The 19,329-nt window shown below is 44.9% G+C and overlaps 1 protein-coding gene across 1 annotated transcript; it reads right to left on the reverse strand.

Annotated features, from left to right (window-relative positions):
• Nucleotides 1–1,384: 1,384 nt before the first annotated feature.
• Nucleotides 1,385–4,372, reverse strand: LOC118099137 (homeobox protein Nkx-2.5). Its single transcript, XM_035143432.1, has 2 exons — nucleotides 3,720–4,372; nucleotides 1,385–2,433 (listed from the first exon to the last, which is right to left on the reverse strand). Exons 1-2 carry the CDS (start codon nucleotides 4,114–4,116, stop codon nucleotides 1,793–1,795), a joined length of 1,038 nt encoding a protein of 345 aa, XP_034999323.1. The 5' UTR covers nucleotides 4,117–4,372; the 3' UTR covers nucleotides 1,385–1,792.
• Between the last annotated feature and the right edge of the window lie 14,957 nt (nucleotides 4,373–19,329).

A 19,329-nucleotide genomic window follows, 5' to 3' on the forward strand; every position in this document is an offset into this window, starting at 1 on the left:
GGTTGATTTGTCAGGTATCGAGCTTATAAAACGGTTCAAATTTGGCTCCTGAATCTCATTTCTGAGCCCTCGTCTGTGCGTAATGGCTCATTAGCTGCGCCAATTAGGCTGCGCGACCTTAAACGAAGAGGATTGCTTCTCCTAACAATCTCCCGCAGTTACTCTATTAACAAAATACAGGTCGGTCAGTCTGTCAATTATTCTTTTCTAATTAATCATTCAAATGTCAGAAAACAGAGAACAATAGCCACTCGTGGATCTGTGTCTCAAAAACTGAATGATTAGTCTGAAGTGTAAAAAAAAAAGGGGGAGGCAGGAATTGTAATAATATAAAATTAAATAAAATAAAAACTCGTCACATATTTTGAGAAGTTGCAAGTTGTGCATTTTTTTTTTACATTTTAGTAAACTTTGACCAAACTACATTCCCTTTGGTTTTGCATCATGCAAACAAGAAGCGATTCTCCTCTCTGGTGTCAAAAGAAGCTCAGAAACTGTGAAGTGTTAGAATTATTTTCTGTTGTGTTTTTAAATTACCTCCTAAATAATTACTGGACTACGCGCAGTGGTTTTCCTGTCCGGGATTAGACTGGTACCTGTGAGAATAACTGGGGTCTGGGGCTGAAACAACACCCCAACCCTGAAATAATAGGCCACAGGACGCGCACCTCGCTCCCTCCTCCCCACACAGTCCTCCCGTCCATTTTCCTCGTTGGGATAAATGGTGAAACTTGTAGCAATAATACCCCCTTCTTTCACACAGACGCCTCCCCGCTGCCATCACCTCCAGCCCGGCTGCCTCTCGGCTGGGGATCTCGGAGAGCCTTTCTCCGCGAAACAAAAAAAACCTCCTGAAGGGGAACAAAAGTGAGCAGGTTTTCTCCTCCTCCGTGTCCCCCTTCTCCGCGCAGAGTAACCCGCTGCCTGCCCCTTAAAATGGGAATATTAGGACGTCAATCTCATGGTCCCTGTGCGCCTTTGTCTTTGCTGAGTGCCCGGCTCTGCCTACCACACACCTTTTGTCCGACAATCCAATAAGAGCCATTATTCCCGCTCCCCAGACCCGGCAGCAGCTCGCTCTTCGGGGGTATTTTAGATGCTTAATCGCGTCCTTAAAAGGACCTCAGATGGAGAATTACTTCCTCCTTTCACGTCGCCTGGCACCGGGACAAAGAGTTCCTGTGGCCTGGCCTCCTCCAGCAGCAGCTCCCCTCTTAATATGTTCACGCGTAAAGATTGCCACCGTGTATCTGATTCACTCCTGAGCACCGTGTCTCCAAATGGAGACATTTATATATACTTATTTACTTTCATAATATATATAAATCACTCCTCTGACAGCTCAATCTCTTTTTTTTTCTGCACAGAATCAAAACGCACCGTGTCTCGTTTCTTGGATTTATTTGAATAGATGTGAAATAGACTAAAACAATTCTCTGTTGAACAAACACAATTTAAAGCACTTCAATTCAAAGCCTAAAAATAAAGCACATTGAAATAAAAACATTATTATAAAACCAATCCTCTTTTCCTTGAGGAGAAGTGCGGCCCCGTGTCGTGCGTCAGTGTTTTCAGTGCCAACCCTACTTGCATCACAACACGAGGCCGGTCCCCGTGTCACGTCCCGTCTTCACGCGCACTCACTTCGGCTCTTACACGCCTGGAGGAGCCGGAGGATCCAAACACACGTCCATTATATACGCAACACTGTTTTCTGGAGTGACCAAGTGAACACGCGCTTCTAAAAGGTTGTGGGTTTAAAAAGGAAAGATCTAGTTCTGTTCTCGTGAGACTACCAGGCCCGGATCCCCTGCAGGGAGCCCTGGCAGGATGTGACCGCTGTCCCTTGGTGTGTTTGGGGCTGCGAGGAGCCGCCGAGGCCGCTCACGTTTCCCAAGTTCATGTTCATGAAGGCGTTGGGGGTGCCGGACGGAGGGAGGGCGGGGATGCTCGTGTACGTGCAGCTGTAGTTGGTGTTGTACGCGGGGCTGTTGTACGTGTACGCCGGGTATCCGTTATAGCTGTACGGGTTGGATCCGTACGGAGCAGCGGTGCCGAAGCTCTGCGCACCGCCCAGACACGGCTTCCCGTCTCGGACCAGCACCGGCACGGCGACGCGCCGGGGCGGAGGAGGGTGGTGCTGCCCCGCCGCCTCCAGGGACTTGTCCTGCCGCTGTCGTTTGCACTTGTAGCGGCGGTTCTGGAACCAGATCTTCACCTGGTTCGAGGTGAGCTTGAGGGTGGAGGCCAGGTGCTCCCGCTCCGGCGCGGACAGGTACCGCTGCTGCTTGAAGCGCCGCTCCAGCTCGAAGACCTGCGCCTGGGAGAACAGCACCCGGGGCCTCCGCCGGCTCCGCTGCTTCTGCACCGGCCTCTCGGAGTCGCCTTGCCCGCCCTCCGCTGCCTCCTCCCGGGACACCAGCCCGCAGCTCTCTGGGCAGGTGGGGAGAGGCACATTAGGAAGTGTTAAAATCTCAAAACTTAAACCATGTTGTCTTAATGCGTAAAAAAACTGAATGTAATGCCAATTCTTCCAGTCCACACCCTAAGCACTTCAGGTTCTGAACAGGAGCCACAGTTATTAACTTGAGTCAGTTCCTGCCAACTAAATAAAACCCTGTCACTGCAGAGACAACACACACACACACACACACACACACACACACACGGGAGATTCCCCTGAGATAGTTCAGATTAAATCTTACATTTTGAACCTCGTGCACAAACAAAAACAGCAGAAAGAAATATGTATGAATGTGACAGTAAAATATAAAACACCAGAGGAGGCTGGTCCATAATTAATACAAAATTGAATTATACTAATATACATTTAGCATTTACCAGTTATAGTTTGGGGCAAATATTAGTGATAATGACTAATTGTGTGTCTCTGCCAGGCCGCAGTGTCCCTGCCTCTGTTTATTAGCGCTACTTCACTTCTTTTACAAGCCTCTTTAAACTAATTGTCGGTTTATGGTCCACACATCATAACAAGGCTCCGCGTATCACGCGCGCAGCTGAGACACTACAAGTGTTTGACATCTCCAGACTTTACTGGATCCGTCTCCGGCCTCTGACGCAGACTCCCACCGTTTGATCAAACTCTTTATTGGGATGATGGCGGTGGGAGAGCCGGGGACGAGGCTCAGCGACACTTCTGTTAGATATGATCCATAAAACCGGATTCATTCTTCACCTTGTTGCTCCAGAAATGTATTTCATATTATATTTGCACAAGTTAAACTTTGAGCCACGTTGCAGTTTATCTTTAAAGTCGCTTCAGGCATCAAATAATTTAAAATTGTTGGAATAATTAGCTTCAAAAGAGCTGCAGGAATATTTAGACTGACACAGAACATATATTTACTTTTTTCACAGTTTTCTCACACTGAGTTTCACTCTTTACCTGCGTTGGATGAACCATTAAATGGGAACCAAGACATTGCAAATGGTCAGATTTAGAAAATTCAATTTCCAAAAATAAAACAGGCCTTTAGGTTTTGCGTCAAAGAGGCAACACCGCGACACAGCAGCCGGTTTTGGTTGAGGTCACAGGTGAAGTGGTTTTTGTGGCTATGAATGCAAATCGTGTTGTGGTGCAGCGTTTGTATTTTATCTCCAACAACCCAGTCATTGTCTTTAAAATAAGGTGTTTTCATGGTTACACATGCTCTTTGTGGCCCTTTGTCTTTACAGTAACAGCTTGTGCGTCAACTCACTGCTCTCCTGCTCCTCCAGCTCCGCGGCCTCCAGCTTGGCTCCCTGCAGGCCGGGATGGACGTACATGTCCGGGGACAGGCGGTCCTCCCGCACCGCCAGCGCGCTGAGGTAGGCCAGATTGTCCTCTCCGTCCGAGAAGGAAGGGCTGTCCCGGGTCCCTGCGAGCATGCAGGACGGCGGGGTCTGGAAATGCTGCTGCTGCGGTGGAGACCCGGCCAAGTGCTGCTGGGTGTGGGCCCGGTGCTGGAGCTCCAGGGAGCCGGTCTGCTGCTGCTGCTGCTCCAGCTTCAGGATATCCTTGACAGAGAACGGCGTGGAGGTGAGCGGACTCTGCAGCATCATGTCATCCAGCTCCTGCTCTGCAGCATCGAGGAAACGAAGCCCGCCGAGTAACATGCACTCCCCTTCTCCTTTTCTGCTCTTTTCCTAACAAATAATTGAGCGTAATAGCCCCCGCGCTGGTAATTGGAGGTGCGGTAAGCCTCTGGAATGCCTCATCGCCGTAAATCGCACGAAAACATGGGTATTAGTCCCGGGTTAGTCCACGCGGGTCTCCTCTCTGACAGATGCAATGTCGGGCTTTGTAAGTGGAGTTTGGACCGGGGCGAGGGAGCGCCGGTGCCTCCTCTGGTGTCAGGGGGAGGGGTGTGTATGAAATGGAAAGTCCGTTTGGGCTGAAAGGGAAGAGAGAGAGAGTCAGAGAGGGGGGTAGGAGGGGCGTGCGTGACGTATCCTGCGTTCACATACTGGTTTTTATTCTGGCTTGTGGGAATACGGTGCAAACACCCTGTTCCACCACTGTCCAGTGTGTGTTCATCCGCACAGAATCTGCTCCAGAAGCGTTTTTACGCACACACGTTGTCACCAGAATCACGAGGAACAGGCCTCATCTCTGCGACTGAAACAATCCACTCACACGTTTACTGGTCCGGTTCGTTTTTAAACCTGATGTTTGTTGTTTTAATGGAGACACACACGGGTCAGGACCCTGGGCTGCTTAGGTGGGTTCGTGCGTAAATCTGTGCCCTCCTTGGAGACGGTGCGCGTGCGGCGTCACGTCAAGGTCAACGGTCAGGTCCAAGGATAATGGAATCAGAGAGGGGGGGGCTCTTAACTTCACCCCATGAATTACCGGTGCATTAAAAGTGGATTCTGAGCGAGAGACCGGTCTCACGGTCCTGGCTTCTTCTCCACAGGGTTAATTAACAAGTTGTGGCTTTGATAGGTTTTCATTCGTGTTCTATTACAACATGAACCTTGAAAACGTCACAATAAACCAAACTTCTTTATCTGAAGATCATTTTATTTTTCCAGAAAAGCTTCACTGCGCTGAAATCCCCACTGAGGTCGGTGGCTCCTCACAAGGACACGTCTCACGAGGCTTTTCTCAAACTCTCGAACTTTAGAAACTTTCGTGTTTACTCTACATTTTAGAGGCGATGCCGGAGTTTCCACAGAGAGCGGACATCTATCAGATAGTGCAACAGGGACATGTGGATAAAACACACAGAGTTTTCCATGTTAGGTCAGAGGAGCCTTTAAAATACCAACGTTTTATGATTTCACTCATCCACAAAACTCTCCAGCACCAAAAATAAAAACACATGTTAATTGGATAAAAGCCTCATTTGGATAAAATCGTCTGGGAAATCAGCAAATTAGAAACTAAGGCTTGAAGAGGTTGAATGTTGAACACAAATCTCTTGAATAAAACCTGAGTCTGTATTTGACAGCCCCCCCCCCCTCCTGCAGTAGTTTCCCTGCAGCAGCAGCAGCTGGGCTCGGTGTCCTCTTTATCTCGGGTGTTGTATTAATAACCGCACAGGGCAGATAAGCAGGGCCCCCCGGGGCAATTAAAATTCCTCCAGGAAAACTGCCTGACGTTTTTAGCCCGAGCTAATCTGCTCCTATCAGCTCCGCTTTCCGTTTTGCAGCGGGACCCCTCGCCTCTGTCACCCCGCTCCCTCCACTCCTCCTCCGGGTTTTTCCTACTCGGACACAGCGCAGGTGGACGGAGGCTCCGAGGGGCCACAGGGCAGAGCTGGAAATTCACCACCTTGCCAATTGTCCCTAAAGATAAACATTTCATTAACTATTTTAATTAAAATAAAATAAACCCTGTGATGATGCTGCTATTTGAATAGTTATGAGGTTGATGGAACTTCATCCTTTAACAATTTTTATATTTTACGCACATTTTGGTGCCACATGGCCGTAGAGAGGATTTTGAGGTTCCCAGTAGAACCCATCATGTCACCAACCAAACCCGATGCAAAGAATTAACTATTTCAGACAAAATGTCAACGTCTGTTTTTCTGAGATGTTCAATAATTATTCTGAATATCTTTTCCATCTTTTTTTTTACATTTTCACATTAATACCATGACATACTGTACACTGGTTCTATGTGGAGACTAAAATCCAGATATTATTATATATATATTCGTCTTTGAGGCAGTTTTCTCTGCACAAAACAAAAGCATTTACTGTATTTATAGGAAAGACAGGAAATTCAAATACTCTTAATACTCGTACACATCTTATATTCCTACATATCATGAATCTCTGTCGTTTATCTTCCTTCAAACTCTGTGATGAGGCTGAATTTCATCTGTTTATTGTTTCTCATTCCGTGGAGCCTTTACTTTTTAAAACTTGTCAGGCTTTAAAGAACACAGCTGAAGTGAATCCCCTCGCATAAAAAAACAAGAGTCTGAGATGTTTTTTTTAGAGACGAGGCCCCTGAGGGCCCCGATGCAGACTGGTCTTCTGACTCTGTCTTTCTGTTGTTATCGTTCGGCCTGTGATAATGTGGTTTATAACATTATACGGCCCCAGACTTTGAGATGTAGGAGAGACTGTTGTGATTCTGTGTTCACAGGTTTGCACGCTGGTGAAACTCGACTATTCCGTCAAGGAAAGAAGATCTAACTTTGGGACTTGGGTGCTTCTGGGGAGATAAAGTCCTCTTCATGTAACTGTCGTCGTCATAAGTGTGAGATTCAGATTTCCATTCTGCAAACGTCCCTGTATCAGTAAACCCCACGAGGCCTCTCACAGACCCAGGGGGCATCCCGACAGGTAGTAAATATCCCGCTGTGCATCTCTGTCGATGGCAGCCGGGAACAGGCAGACGGATTCGTGGTCATCAGACTCCCCGGCGACTCTCTCCAATTCACGCTACATCATCATCAGCGCGTCCTCATAAAAATGTGCCAAACATGGCGGCCCAGTGTTTAGACTGGCACACGGCCGCCTCCATTTACTTTAAATAAGCATTAAATCCAATGACGCCAGGCTGGAGCGCTGTGTTTTCCGTGTGTCAGATGGGTCAACTCTCTGCAGCGAGAGCCACGGGGAACGAGGGAAAGCTGCTTTGGTTCAAGTTAAGTGACAAGACGCTTGGTTTGGGTTGGACGGTTCTTCTGAGGAAGGGGGCTGAGATGGAGAAGTCGGTCAGTGTCAGGGAATTTGTGACTCATGCATCTTTTGATCCCTTTTAATGTTGCGTATTAGAAACCTGAAAGAAGTGGAATGTGTGTGTGTTGTGCAGGATTTCCATCCTGTCCCTGACATGAAGGGATCAGATCAAACTATAGAAACCGTCTCCATCCGTAAGTAGGTGATTATCTTGATTTGACTCTTTCTCTCGCTCCATCATGGTTCAGTACTGAGATGTTTCCATTGTACTTTGAGCTCTTTGACTGTTCACATGCACGTTGGACCAAGAAGCGTCTCCGTCGACAGATCGATGTCGTAAGAACCTCGACTAAATCGTTTTATTCACCACTGTGAGTGACAGAAGAAAAGCTCATCAAACATCTGCAGGAGATTTTCCTTCTGTTCTATTACAACGCGAACCTTGAAAACTTCACGAAAACCAAACGTCTTCGTCTGAAGATCCTTTTGTTTTTCCAGAAAAGCTTCACTGCGCTGAAATCCCCACTGAGGTCGGTGGCTCCTCACAAGGACACGTCTCACGAGGCCTTTTCTCAAACTCTCGAACTTTAGAAACTTTCGTGTTTACTCTACATTTTAGAGGCGATGATGCCAGAGTTTCCACAGAGAGCAGACATCTATCAGATAGTGCAACAGGGACATGTGGACAAAACAGACTGAGTTTCCCATGTTAGGTCAGAGGAGCCTTTAAAATACCAACGTTTTACGGATCCAACAACGAAACTCCAAGCACCAATAATCAAAACACATGTCAATGGGATAAAAGCCTCATTTGGATAAAAGCTGATACCAGTGGTGGCAAAACCAGGTTCCGTGAGGCCTCCTAGTCTCTTTTGGCTCGTGGTTTTGGTTTTTGCTGCATGGTTCAGACTCGTGCTCTTATTTCCTGAAAAGTTTGAAAAGCTCTGTTGAACCGAGCTGCAGAGACGCAGGTAGAAAGTAGCTGGTGTGGACAGTGCGACATGTGGCAGCTTCAGGTCCAAGATGTGTATCTGGAGAAGAGCTTTTCACTGTGTGTGTGTGTGTTTGTGTTGGTTGGTGTGCCTCAGGGACCCTGAGCGGTGACTCTGGCTGGTTTTGTCCCAGCGTTTGAAGCTGTGCAGGGAAGCTCAGGGCCGACAGTGAGTTTTTATCCTCCGGACTTCAGATAAACGTCCATCAGGAAGAAGGAGGAGGTTATTGAGCTTGTTGGAGCTGACGGGTGCTGACAGAGCTGGAAGGAAGACCGTGACCTCCCCGGAGCTTCTGTTTGGACACTTTATCTTTCACACAAACACAGATAAGCCTCTAGAATTCAAGTCTTAGAAAATATAGCCCAAGCTTGATATGTTAAAATACTTTAATAAAATATATTCGAATAGTTTTCGAATATTAAAATACTAGAATCTTTGTGAATATTGTTTCTAAAACCTTATTAAATTTAGATATTCAGAAGAGTCTTACATTCTTATATGTTTGGACCGGTGGGCCTGTAATAAGTGGGCCAGGATTTACATCGAATATTAAAGTGACCACAGACATCTTTCTTTTCTTCTGTCTTTTTAGTTGATATGATATTATCACACTCTTCCTAAAAACTTGTTTGTATTTTAACGTCTTTTTTTTATTCAGGCTTCAACTTTCCTGTTATTGATAATTAACTATTGAATTATTATTGGACTTTAGAGAAAATGGTGCAAATTATTATCAACGTACTGATGGTGTCTCTCTCTCTCTCTCCGTGTGTGTGTGTGTGTGTGTGTGTGTGTGTGTGTGTGTGTGTGTGTGTGTGTGTGTGTGTGTGTGTGTGTGTGTGTGTGTGTGTGTGTGTGTGTGTGTGTGTGTGTGTGTGTGTGTGTGTGTTGTGGATGGAGGAGGAGGTGGTAACAATGGGAAACGCTACACCTCTTGTCTGCTGTCATTTGCGGCCCAGCGGAGGCGCCAGGCGGCTCTGGATGGATGGAGAGAGAAAGAGAGAGAAAGAGAGAGAGAGAAAGGGAGAGATAATCTCAGCCATCCGCTTAAGTCTGTGTGTGTGTGTGTGTGTTAACGAGCAGCAGAAAACTTTATTAGGTTGTTAAAAGAGCAACAACACACTCATGACTGAACACACACACACACACACACACACACACACACACACATATGGTTCAGCTCTTATTTATATTAATATCATTTGTATGTAAACACACGTGTTGCACAAACACGTGTTATTATTACAAATAAGTTTGGTCAAAGTTCCTATAATGTCAATATTTAACATAAACTTTATTAACAACAGTTCAAAACTGTAAAAATCACAATGGACAGAAAGTTATAGATTCAAAAAGTTCCACTGTAAAAAACTAATTAGAGAATATATTCCTCAGTAAAAGCGATAATTTAAATCTGTTCTGTTTTATATTTTTATTCTGTGATGAGGAAACGAGTTTTGAATTACAATGTTTTTTTTCGCCCTACTTTTCAGATTCATTTGGCAAATTATGAAACAAAATAAATTAAGTTTATTTATTTTTGATTAATTCCTCATTTCAGTAACGATTCGTATATTTTTGTTGTCACTTTAAAACAACATTTAGTTTTAATTTGTAAGTTAAGACTTAGATGAGTCACGTTCCTGGTGGATACAACTTCTTAGTTTGTCATCAGTTAAACTCTTTTTCTTTACACAGGAACTTTTATTGACTTTTATTTTGACATTTGATAATTTGGCTTGTTAAAATATTCTTATCTCTTTAATATGTTTTAACTGTGTCTGGTTTCCCTCTTTGTTTCGGCACGAACATTAATTCGTAAAAACATTATTTACGTTCCTTTCAAACTGACATTTTCGAAAAAAAGCTTCTGTGACAATTACTTTAACCGTTTTTATCAAATTAGTCAAAAATAAATAATAATTCTCTTTCAGAAAACAACTCCTCGACAGAGCAGATTTGACGCCGCGCTGCTTTCCGTCTCTCCAGCGGCTGTGCGTAAAAGTTCGCGCGTCTCGCTGCCTGCGGCTCAAAGGCTGCTCATGCGCGCGTGTGTGTGTGCTCGCGCGTGTGCGTGTGCGTGTGTGTTTAGATAGCAGAGGCCTGCAGCCAGTAATAGCTCCATTAAGCAGAGTGGGAAGACACTATCTCGGTGATCCGTAACGTCTATGTCCGCCCGGCTGGGCACGACCCGCGGCCACACACTTCTCCGCAGAAAGAGACGTTTAATCTCCACAGCGGCGTCTCCAGCGACCCCGAGACAGAGGCAGAGGTTTGTCAGCGAGTCAGAGAAACTTCAGCCACTTGTTTCACCTCGTTGTTGAAAAAAAAAACACTGAAGAAGAAAACGCACATTTTCACCAAAACACAAATATTGAAATGATATTGTGATTTTATTCGTCAGGCCTCCTCCTCCTCCTCCCTGCTGATGTGCGTGGATCTCCTTCAGACCTGTGCGTGGTTTAAAGTGCGGGACAGGCCTCCTCCTCATCTCTCTCTCTCTCACGCACACACACACACGCACACACACACACAACCCCAAACACGCCGCCTGACGCAACCGGCTCTGTTTATGAACCCGCCCGGGCCGCTGTGTAAATTGTGGCGTTGAATGGTTTACCTAATGGGACTTCTGTTTCTCGTTCTCTGTCACCGGCCACGCCAGAGCCCGCTGACAAACGACCGACTTTTACCGGCAGAGGAATTCCTGATTTATGTGGGAAATGAAACGACAGTGAAACGGGTTTGTTTTTTTTTTTTCACGTCTCAAACACGCAAATAAAGTAAATGATCTCCACCCAGTCGCCGTTAAGAGCCGCGCATTTGTATATAAACGCGCCGCAGGAGAGGAGGCGACGTCTTCCACAGTGATAGATGCGTGTTTTGTTATTTTTGCGTCTCGTATTGTGGCGCAATGAAGGAGGAATAAACTCGAGCTGGACGCAGGGAGGGAGAGCCGCTGCCCGCTATATCGACTCCCGAAGCCTCCACTTCCATTGTTATTACTGAGGAGGAAACAAGTCGTTACGAACACGCAGCTCTGATTTATGAGCCTGTTGTTTCTGAACTCAAGTAGAGAGTTCCAGAGGCTCGTTGGTCCCGTTCGACGAGGGGGAACCATGCAGGGGCGCATCTCCAGAAATAATAAAGCGCGCAAACCGGTCTTCAAGGCTCTTTGCTCTTATCACTGCAGGGATTAATTTTCTCAGAGCTTTCGAGGAGTTTTTATGAAGAATAATTTCCAAAGATAAACCCTGGGAGATGTCATGGTTCCTCCCGTCTGAGGAGAAGTCTGTCTGTCTGTCTGTGTATAAACTGGGGGGCATTAGTGCCTTCAGGGGGCAGACCACTCCATCACGGCCCAGACAGTCTGGATTCCCCCTGCACCATTAGAGCCCCTTCTCCCTTTTTCTCTCTCTCTCTCTCCGAGCGTCTCCTTTATCAGCTCTCTATCTCCCAAACAGCATCAGCTGCTTTACAACCTGCCGAGGGTTTGACCATCAGTCACCGCAGGCTGAGCTCTGCCAGGCCCGGGTCGAGTCCCTCTCCCGGTCCGCGTCTCAGCTCGGAGACCGAGAGACCCGGCAGCCTGCGAGGTAACACAACGCGTCAAATCCAACATGCTACTGAAATGCGTAAAATCCAACATTTTACGCATGAAGGCGTCTGAAAGATTTATTTTTCTTAAATTTCAGCATTTTTTCTCTGTCAAACTATTTTTTCGAGTCCCTTTGTGTCTCATGTTGCTTTGCAAACTGAAGTTTCATTTGATCCAAGAGTATTTGATGAAATATGAGCTGATGGACGGAAGAGGGAAAAGAAGGAAGCTCTCTGCGTCTCTTATTAAAGGTTAAACATGAGCTGATCTGTTTTGTTTTATCTTCGATGCATTAATCATTAGAAAAAAATGCTTTTAAACCCACCAACTTCTTCTTCTTTAGTCTCCAAAGTGGAGACACGTTTAAAGCATTAGACGAGCTGCAGTCCTCCTCCCGGCGCTGGCTTTTGTATTCTTGTACAGTTTACATTTTGTCTAACAAACCCATCTTTCCATCATTTAAAGAACCATTAGACAAACTCAGGATATAGATTTTTCTACAAGAGCTTCAGGGTCACCCCCACAACATACTGCTCTGCTGCCCTGCAGGAACTCTGCAGAGAAAGTTCCCATTCACACGACCTCTGTCAGATCTGATGAATTATATCCCTGAATGAGGCACAAAGGTTCCCTGCAACTTGTCAAACACAAACTGCGCAGCAACAGGTTAACGCGGAATCTTCTGCGCACAAAACCCAACATCTGTGCCCATGTTCAACCAGTAACATAAGAAACAATGTGTCTCCGACAGGGAATTTAAATATAAGTTTGCATTTACAAGGGATAGAAATAAGAGAAGAGCCTCAGTGCGCGTTGGTCACTTTTACGCACGGGTGGCAAAGTGTCTGCAGGCGCGTGCACGTCATATCGTGTCCGTCCACGCTGACCTGCCAGTCACCTCAGCTCTGCCAGGGCACGGAGAGGCTCGCTGGCCGCGTTGGGCCCTCACCGGTCCCCGGGCAGCTCCCTGTGTTTAGGCGGAGGAAGGGCCTGTTTCCTGGATCAGGCTAAACACGGGCCTCCGGAGCGCGGCGCTCTGCCGGGACCGGGCCGCTTCTGGCCGGATGGACACTGGCAATAGATCACTTCGACCACCGGGGGCCCCGGAGGGACCAGGCGGGCAGGGGCCCTACAGCTGGGAAGGCTCCGGACCAGAGAGGAGGGGGTCAAGGGCCCCTGCACCGCCGCTGCTCGGGAGTTTGTCATCCTTACGCCCCCGGGATGACAGCAGGGCGGAGGGTGGAGGATGTTTATTGCTGCTTCTCAGGGAAGTTTCCTGCCATTAACTTTCACTTTCACTTCCAGAGAGGAGACGTTCACAAGATCTTAATTCTCCCCGAGCTGAAGTTCAACGTCTCCCTGATTCTAACAGAGATTTCAATCTGATAGTGAGAAAGTTTCCTACAATGTCAGCTCTTTTAAAATATCTGACTGTAAAATATTGTACACACACACACACACACACACACACACACACACACACACACACACACACACACACACACACACACACACACACACACACACACTTGATTCCTATTCACTGATATTTCAAAGCTTCATGTGATTTAAACCTAAAGAACAACTTGATTTCAATGTTTCTCTTTTCAACAAGTCTTTAAAAATTATTTATATTTTAATATGAAGGAAACTTCTTTAAATTAAGGATGAAATCACTTGGTAAAAATATTGTTTTTAGATTTTGTTTTCTTTTTTAAATTTGCATTCTTCCCAAAAGTTTATCTAAACAAACGAGAAAGTGTGAAAAATAAGTTTAAACTAATATTCAAAGTTAAAGTTAAAACAATAAAGTTGTATTAAAGTATGATGATGAAGATGCAGGTTTGTACAGAAAGATAAAATGCTTGAACTAAATATTTGATACAGATTTTCTTTAGTAGTTTTTAATGTAAATTAGGTTAAATTACACATATGTGGAGTTTATGTTATTTACACTATAGGAAATGAAGTGAAGGATTATTTCTTCACGAGCGACACACAGATATTTAACTCTGAGTAAATCCACTTGTTACAGCAGCAGAAAGTAGAACATAGAATACAAAATACAATACGGAGAATACGTACTATTGTACTTTCACTGCAGATATACAGGTATATGGTAAACAATATGAATATGAGCATAAAAATTTTATTTAAGTGTGTATAATTACACAGAAGTGTATTACACAGCAGTTTACGATATAGCTTTTAGTATTACTATATAAAGATGTATGCATTTATATATAAATAGGTCTAAATTTACAATAGTATAAATGTGATATGAATATTAAAATGGTATTTAAATATATTTGTAAAAATAAGTAAACGTCCGTGTTGTTGACATGACGTTGATCATGTGAACGATTCTGTCTCTCACTTCCTGAAGCTGTTTGACGTGTGTGTGTGTGTGTGTGTGTGTGTGTGTGTGTGTGTGTGTGTGTGTGTGTGTGTGTGTGTGTGTGTGTGTGTGTGTGTGTGTGTGTGTGTGTGTGTGTGTGTGTGTGTGTGTGTGTGTGTGTGTGTGTGTCAGTCAGGTGCTGTGGGATCGAGTTTCCTCTGATCTGAACTCGATGCTGTAACTGAGTCCAGTGAATCAACTAATGGACGTGTAATGATGCTGGCAACACTCCACCTGACACTTCATTAAAACTGACTAGAATATTTCTGTGTGAAAGTTACAACGCCTCAGTTAAAACAGGATCAACACAAGTTGTTGTGATATCGTGGTGTGGTGTATGTGTTAAATAAATGTGTGTGTGTGTGTGTGTGTGTGTGTGTGTGTGTGTGTGTGTGTGTGTGTGTGTCAGGTCCATTGTGAGTGTTTAACACAACAGCACCATCCCTCAGAAAGACACTGTGCACAGTCTTGAAATGAATCCACGACGTGTCACATGTGAATTTTAAAATTAATTCACAAACATTATTCTCTGCTTTCTGAAAGTGAAATGATCAGAACACATCAATATTTTCTGTGTGAAAGTTACAAAGTCTCAGCTAAACAGGATCAACACAAGTTGTTGTGTATATCGTGTGTGTGCATGTGTTAAAATAAATGTGTTGTGTGTGTGTGTGTGTGTGAGTGTTTGCACGTTGTGTGTGACCTTGTTGACCTTCAGTGGATTCAGAGGCTCATATTTACAGTGTCTGTGGAGTGATGCTGGAGGACCAATCACAGCAGAGGTAGGGTGTCTGCTACTGCACACACACACACACACACACACACACACACACACACACACACACACACACACACACACACACACTTCTAATGGACCCCAGACAGGAGTCTTGGAGTGCCGATGGTTTGATTGACATGTTTGCCAGTGAGTGGTGGGTGGGGCTTCATGTACACACACACCTCAGCAATGCAGTGGTGCTCACGTCATGTACAGGCCTGTCCCCGCTGCTCTGTCTATAGGACTGTGTGTGTGTGTGTGTGTGTGTGTGTGTGTGTGTGTGTGTGTGTGTGTCCATGTCCATGTTCGGACTCTCACGTTTCCTTCTTCAGCTGCAACATTCAAACCTGCAGAAGTGTGCGTCTCTGAGCTCGTTCACCTGTCGTCCGTCTGCAACACGACAACAACCACACATGACGACCCCACACACACACACACACACACACACACAAATGTAAACAGCTGTATCTGAGGTTCAGTAACAATTGTAATTGATTCTCCAACTTTGTCATGAATCGATTTATTCTTGAGGTTAAATCACAGAAAGAACACGGCAAGATAAAAATAAAATATTTTGTCAGGTTTGAACAGAAAGTGTCTCAATGAGAAACTGGGATCAACAAACATTTGAACTAAATGATTCTTCGGTTATTAAAATTCTGTGATTTATTTTCTGTTGACTCACAAATAGTTTGAGGCCAAACCAAACTTTGGAGATAACTGTGTGATTTGATATTTACATCAATTATTTACTCAGAAGATTAATGGTATTTTATTTATATATTTTGAAAAAGCAATAAAAGAGCCAGATGATAAAACTAGAGTTTGGAAAACTGGACAAAGTTCAGTTTTTAATAAAATGACTTCAGCTTTTTATTATTAAAAGAACTAAAGGAAGTGCACTGTAAAAGAAAAACACCACTATCCTGTCAAATGAGGCATCGGTGATTTAAAAGTTTTATAAAATTTAATTTTAAGCGGAAAACCTTTTGTGCATAATCTAATTTCATTTGCACAGTGTTTTGAGCCCAAATCTAAAATGTTGTACAACTGTCACAAAGCAACACAGCTTCAGCTCTTACACGTAAATATTCAAATGTTGGTTTGATTTCACTTCAGTCACGATGCAGTTCAAGTTTTCCTCTGAACAAAAAGTGCACAAAAAAAGGTTTGTGCTCAAAATCGATTTCAAACCATCAGATAACCAGATAAACTGAAGATAATCTGGAGCGTCTCACAACGACTCATCTGAAAAACGACAAATCAAACAGTCGGAGGAAGAGAGAGGAAACGTGAGTGACGAGGTTTTCTTCTTCAGACCGGAGGATTTTACACTTGTGGTTTCCCATCAGGCTCTTGAAGGAAAGTGACGTGTTTAGTGTTTGTGGTGAACGCGGCTGCGTTCTGCATTCATCGAGACCCGGGTGACTTTAATCTCTAATCCCCGATTCACCGTCTCTGTCAGTGGAGGATCCACATGGAACTGAACTTTGTTTACTCTGTTATCGTCGCGTGATGAGCAGGAAACACTGGAGATGTAAGATGTGCGCGTCCCGATCGTTGTGGGACATGAGAGAATAAACACCAGTGATCCGCGGCGTGCTCCACATTTATCTCCTGGTTTATTGGGTGAAGCCAGACACTTGTATTAATTAGTTATTATGAGAAAATACTCAGGTTTATTTTAAATATTGTAAGTTGAAAATGGTGTTGAAGGTTTAGCCTGATGCTGCTGTGCGAGAGGGATTTGATACATCTTTAAATCTGCGTCTCCATTTCCTCCCACTATCCGGAAATGAAGCCAAAATATCCCGGATAAGAACGCGGCCATCTTGGATCGGTGACGTCACTTGGACCCAGGATCGAGGTTCTGCTGACACACAAGCTCGACCAATCGTGAGTCAGTCTCAGCCTGTTTTTTTATATCATCAAATAACTAATTAAAACCCAAACTTATCAGAAACATGAACACTTGACATCAGCGTGATTAAGAACGACGTGAAATGACATGAACCATCTTTGACAAACATCTATTTGACGTGTTGACGAGGTTTCTAACACGTGACGGACGTGAAACTGGAAGAACACAACGATCTCAGGATGAGGAAGAGGAGCCGCACACGTAGAAGACGAAGACGTCAGCGTGGAAAGACGCGGAGGTTCCAGAGCTTCTGGTGCTGAGGGCCTGTTCCTCTCGGTCCCACGGGACATTTTAGACATTTCTCTCTTTCATCTTTCTGACTTTCTGCTCATCGTTTTGGATTTTCTCTGACAGTTGACGTCCATGTTCTTAAAGTCCCTCGTTGATGTGAATGAAACCAGAAGCGACGACGCCCCCCACACCCCCCCACCAGAAGCGAAAGGTCGGGGTGAGGTCACCGCAGTCACCAGCACAGAGATGGGAAACTATTATTGGAGCTATTGTGGAGTGGCTATAACTCATGTGGAAGGAAGTTGTCTTGTTGTGTATACGTGTGTGTGTGGACGTTCTAATGAAGGTTTACATGAATCTATCTATAGACGACATGTTATTTATGAGTGATTGTACCACGGTGGCACTTTAAATCTCCCATATATCCTCACTGCTTCGGGCTGGAACACTCGGAATAACGAGCGGAGACAAGAAATGATGACGGATCACGTGTGTATTTTCTGTTCGTCCTTGATTAATCAATGAGGTTAAAAGCTTCAAATCGCGAGAGAATAAATAAGAATTAATCACAAACATGATAAGGAATCTACACGGTGAATGTGTTTTGGATGTAATGTGTGTGTTTACATGTGTGTGATGTGACCCTGCAGGCAGTAAACACAGTCTCCGCGGGATGGACTCGGGCTGTTTCTCTCTCCCTGTGGCGTCGCCGTCAAAATGACAATCTGTTATTGGGAGCGACCGTGTGGCTCCTCCATCACACGCCAGCGCTGTAAATACAAAAGCTCCCAGAGTCCAGATCTGCGCCTGGACTCTGCGGTTTGTGGACAAGAACCAAAATGTTAGTGGACAGTAAACGACACATGAGAAGGAATGGGGAATTTGGGGGCCACACACACACACACACACACACACACACACACTTGCAGCTGCAGCCTTGTCAGATGCTCGGCGGCGGATGCAGGACAGCAGGCCTCAAGGTCTCGGAGGCAGAACACGATGTTCACCTCCGACTCCTGAGGTTAAACCGACACCAGCAGGACACCCTCACTCTCCACTCACTGGTTCTGCTCCCAGTTTATGGTTCATATGCACAAATTACTTCTTTCCCCTCTAAAAAATGATCTTGATCTGAATCCACAGTATCACTGCAGCTCTTTGTTGAAGATGTTTGATTGTCAACTCTGAGAATCCTTATTTTCTTATCTGTGCATCATCTAAAGTTTACATTTCAGATTTCTTATGCATCATTTTATTGAGCTTAAATCAATTATTTAATTATTAATTACAACAAGGTTCATCCTCTAGACAATAAATGAATATTGGAAATAAGTATTAAATGAAATAATTATAAGATATCTTACCTAAACTTTATATTTAAGTGCTTTTATTTATGTTTGATACTTAAATTAACTTTTACATAAAGAAAACCTTGCACCCTTGTGTTGTTTAACCTCTTTTTAAACTTATTTGAGCATCATTATCATTTATGATTTTTAAAACTTCTTTTAAAAACCTCCACCTGTTGTTGCTCCAGTGGAGAGAATCTGCAGCATCTTCCTGATCCAGATGGAGATGTTTGGGACGTTTGCTGGGTCTCAGTGTTGCATGCCACACACACACACACACACACACACACACACACACACACACACACACACACACACACACACACACACACACACACACACACACACACACACTCAGTATAGTTCCCACACCGGTCCCTGGCAAGGCCATGTCCCCCTCTCAGAAAGTGGCCCTGGAGACTCAAAAATAGGAGCGGACTGTTTTCGGAGTTGCTCCATCTTGCAGCTGAGTAACCTTGACAACTGCCGGCTGGCAACGACCACAATGAGGCCATCAGTCAGGACACCCCCCCCACCTGACAGTTCAGGGATGTGGAGTCCGCGTCTGCTCGGCATGTTCAGGGAACAACTGGTGTGTTTAACTAAAAGACGTGAAGGGTGCACCTGCAACATCTGTGTCTAACAAGCTGAGATATTTAAGCTAATTGGGTTTTTGTTGACATTTGAATTATGAACCTTCACAGGAGCACGTGCACAGAACATCTGGATTCTGGATTTCCTCCTCCTCGCGTCTCGTCTGCCCTCCACTTCGGAGGTGAGGCCCGACGACAGGACGAGCCTCTGGTCAAACAAACAGCAGACACGCCGTCAGTCAACAGGCCCCGCCCACTTTGACCCCTGACCCAACCAGACACCTCCACCTCCTCCTCCTCCTCCTCCTCACAGATCCTGTGTGTTGATG

This window comes from Hippoglossus stenolepis, chromosome 2, assembly GCF_022539355.2.
Source record: "Hippoglossus stenolepis isolate QCI-W04-F060 chromosome 2, HSTE1.2, whole genome shotgun sequence".
NCBI lineage: Eukaryota > Metazoa > Chordata > Actinopteri > Pleuronectiformes > Pleuronectidae > Hippoglossus > Hippoglossus stenolepis.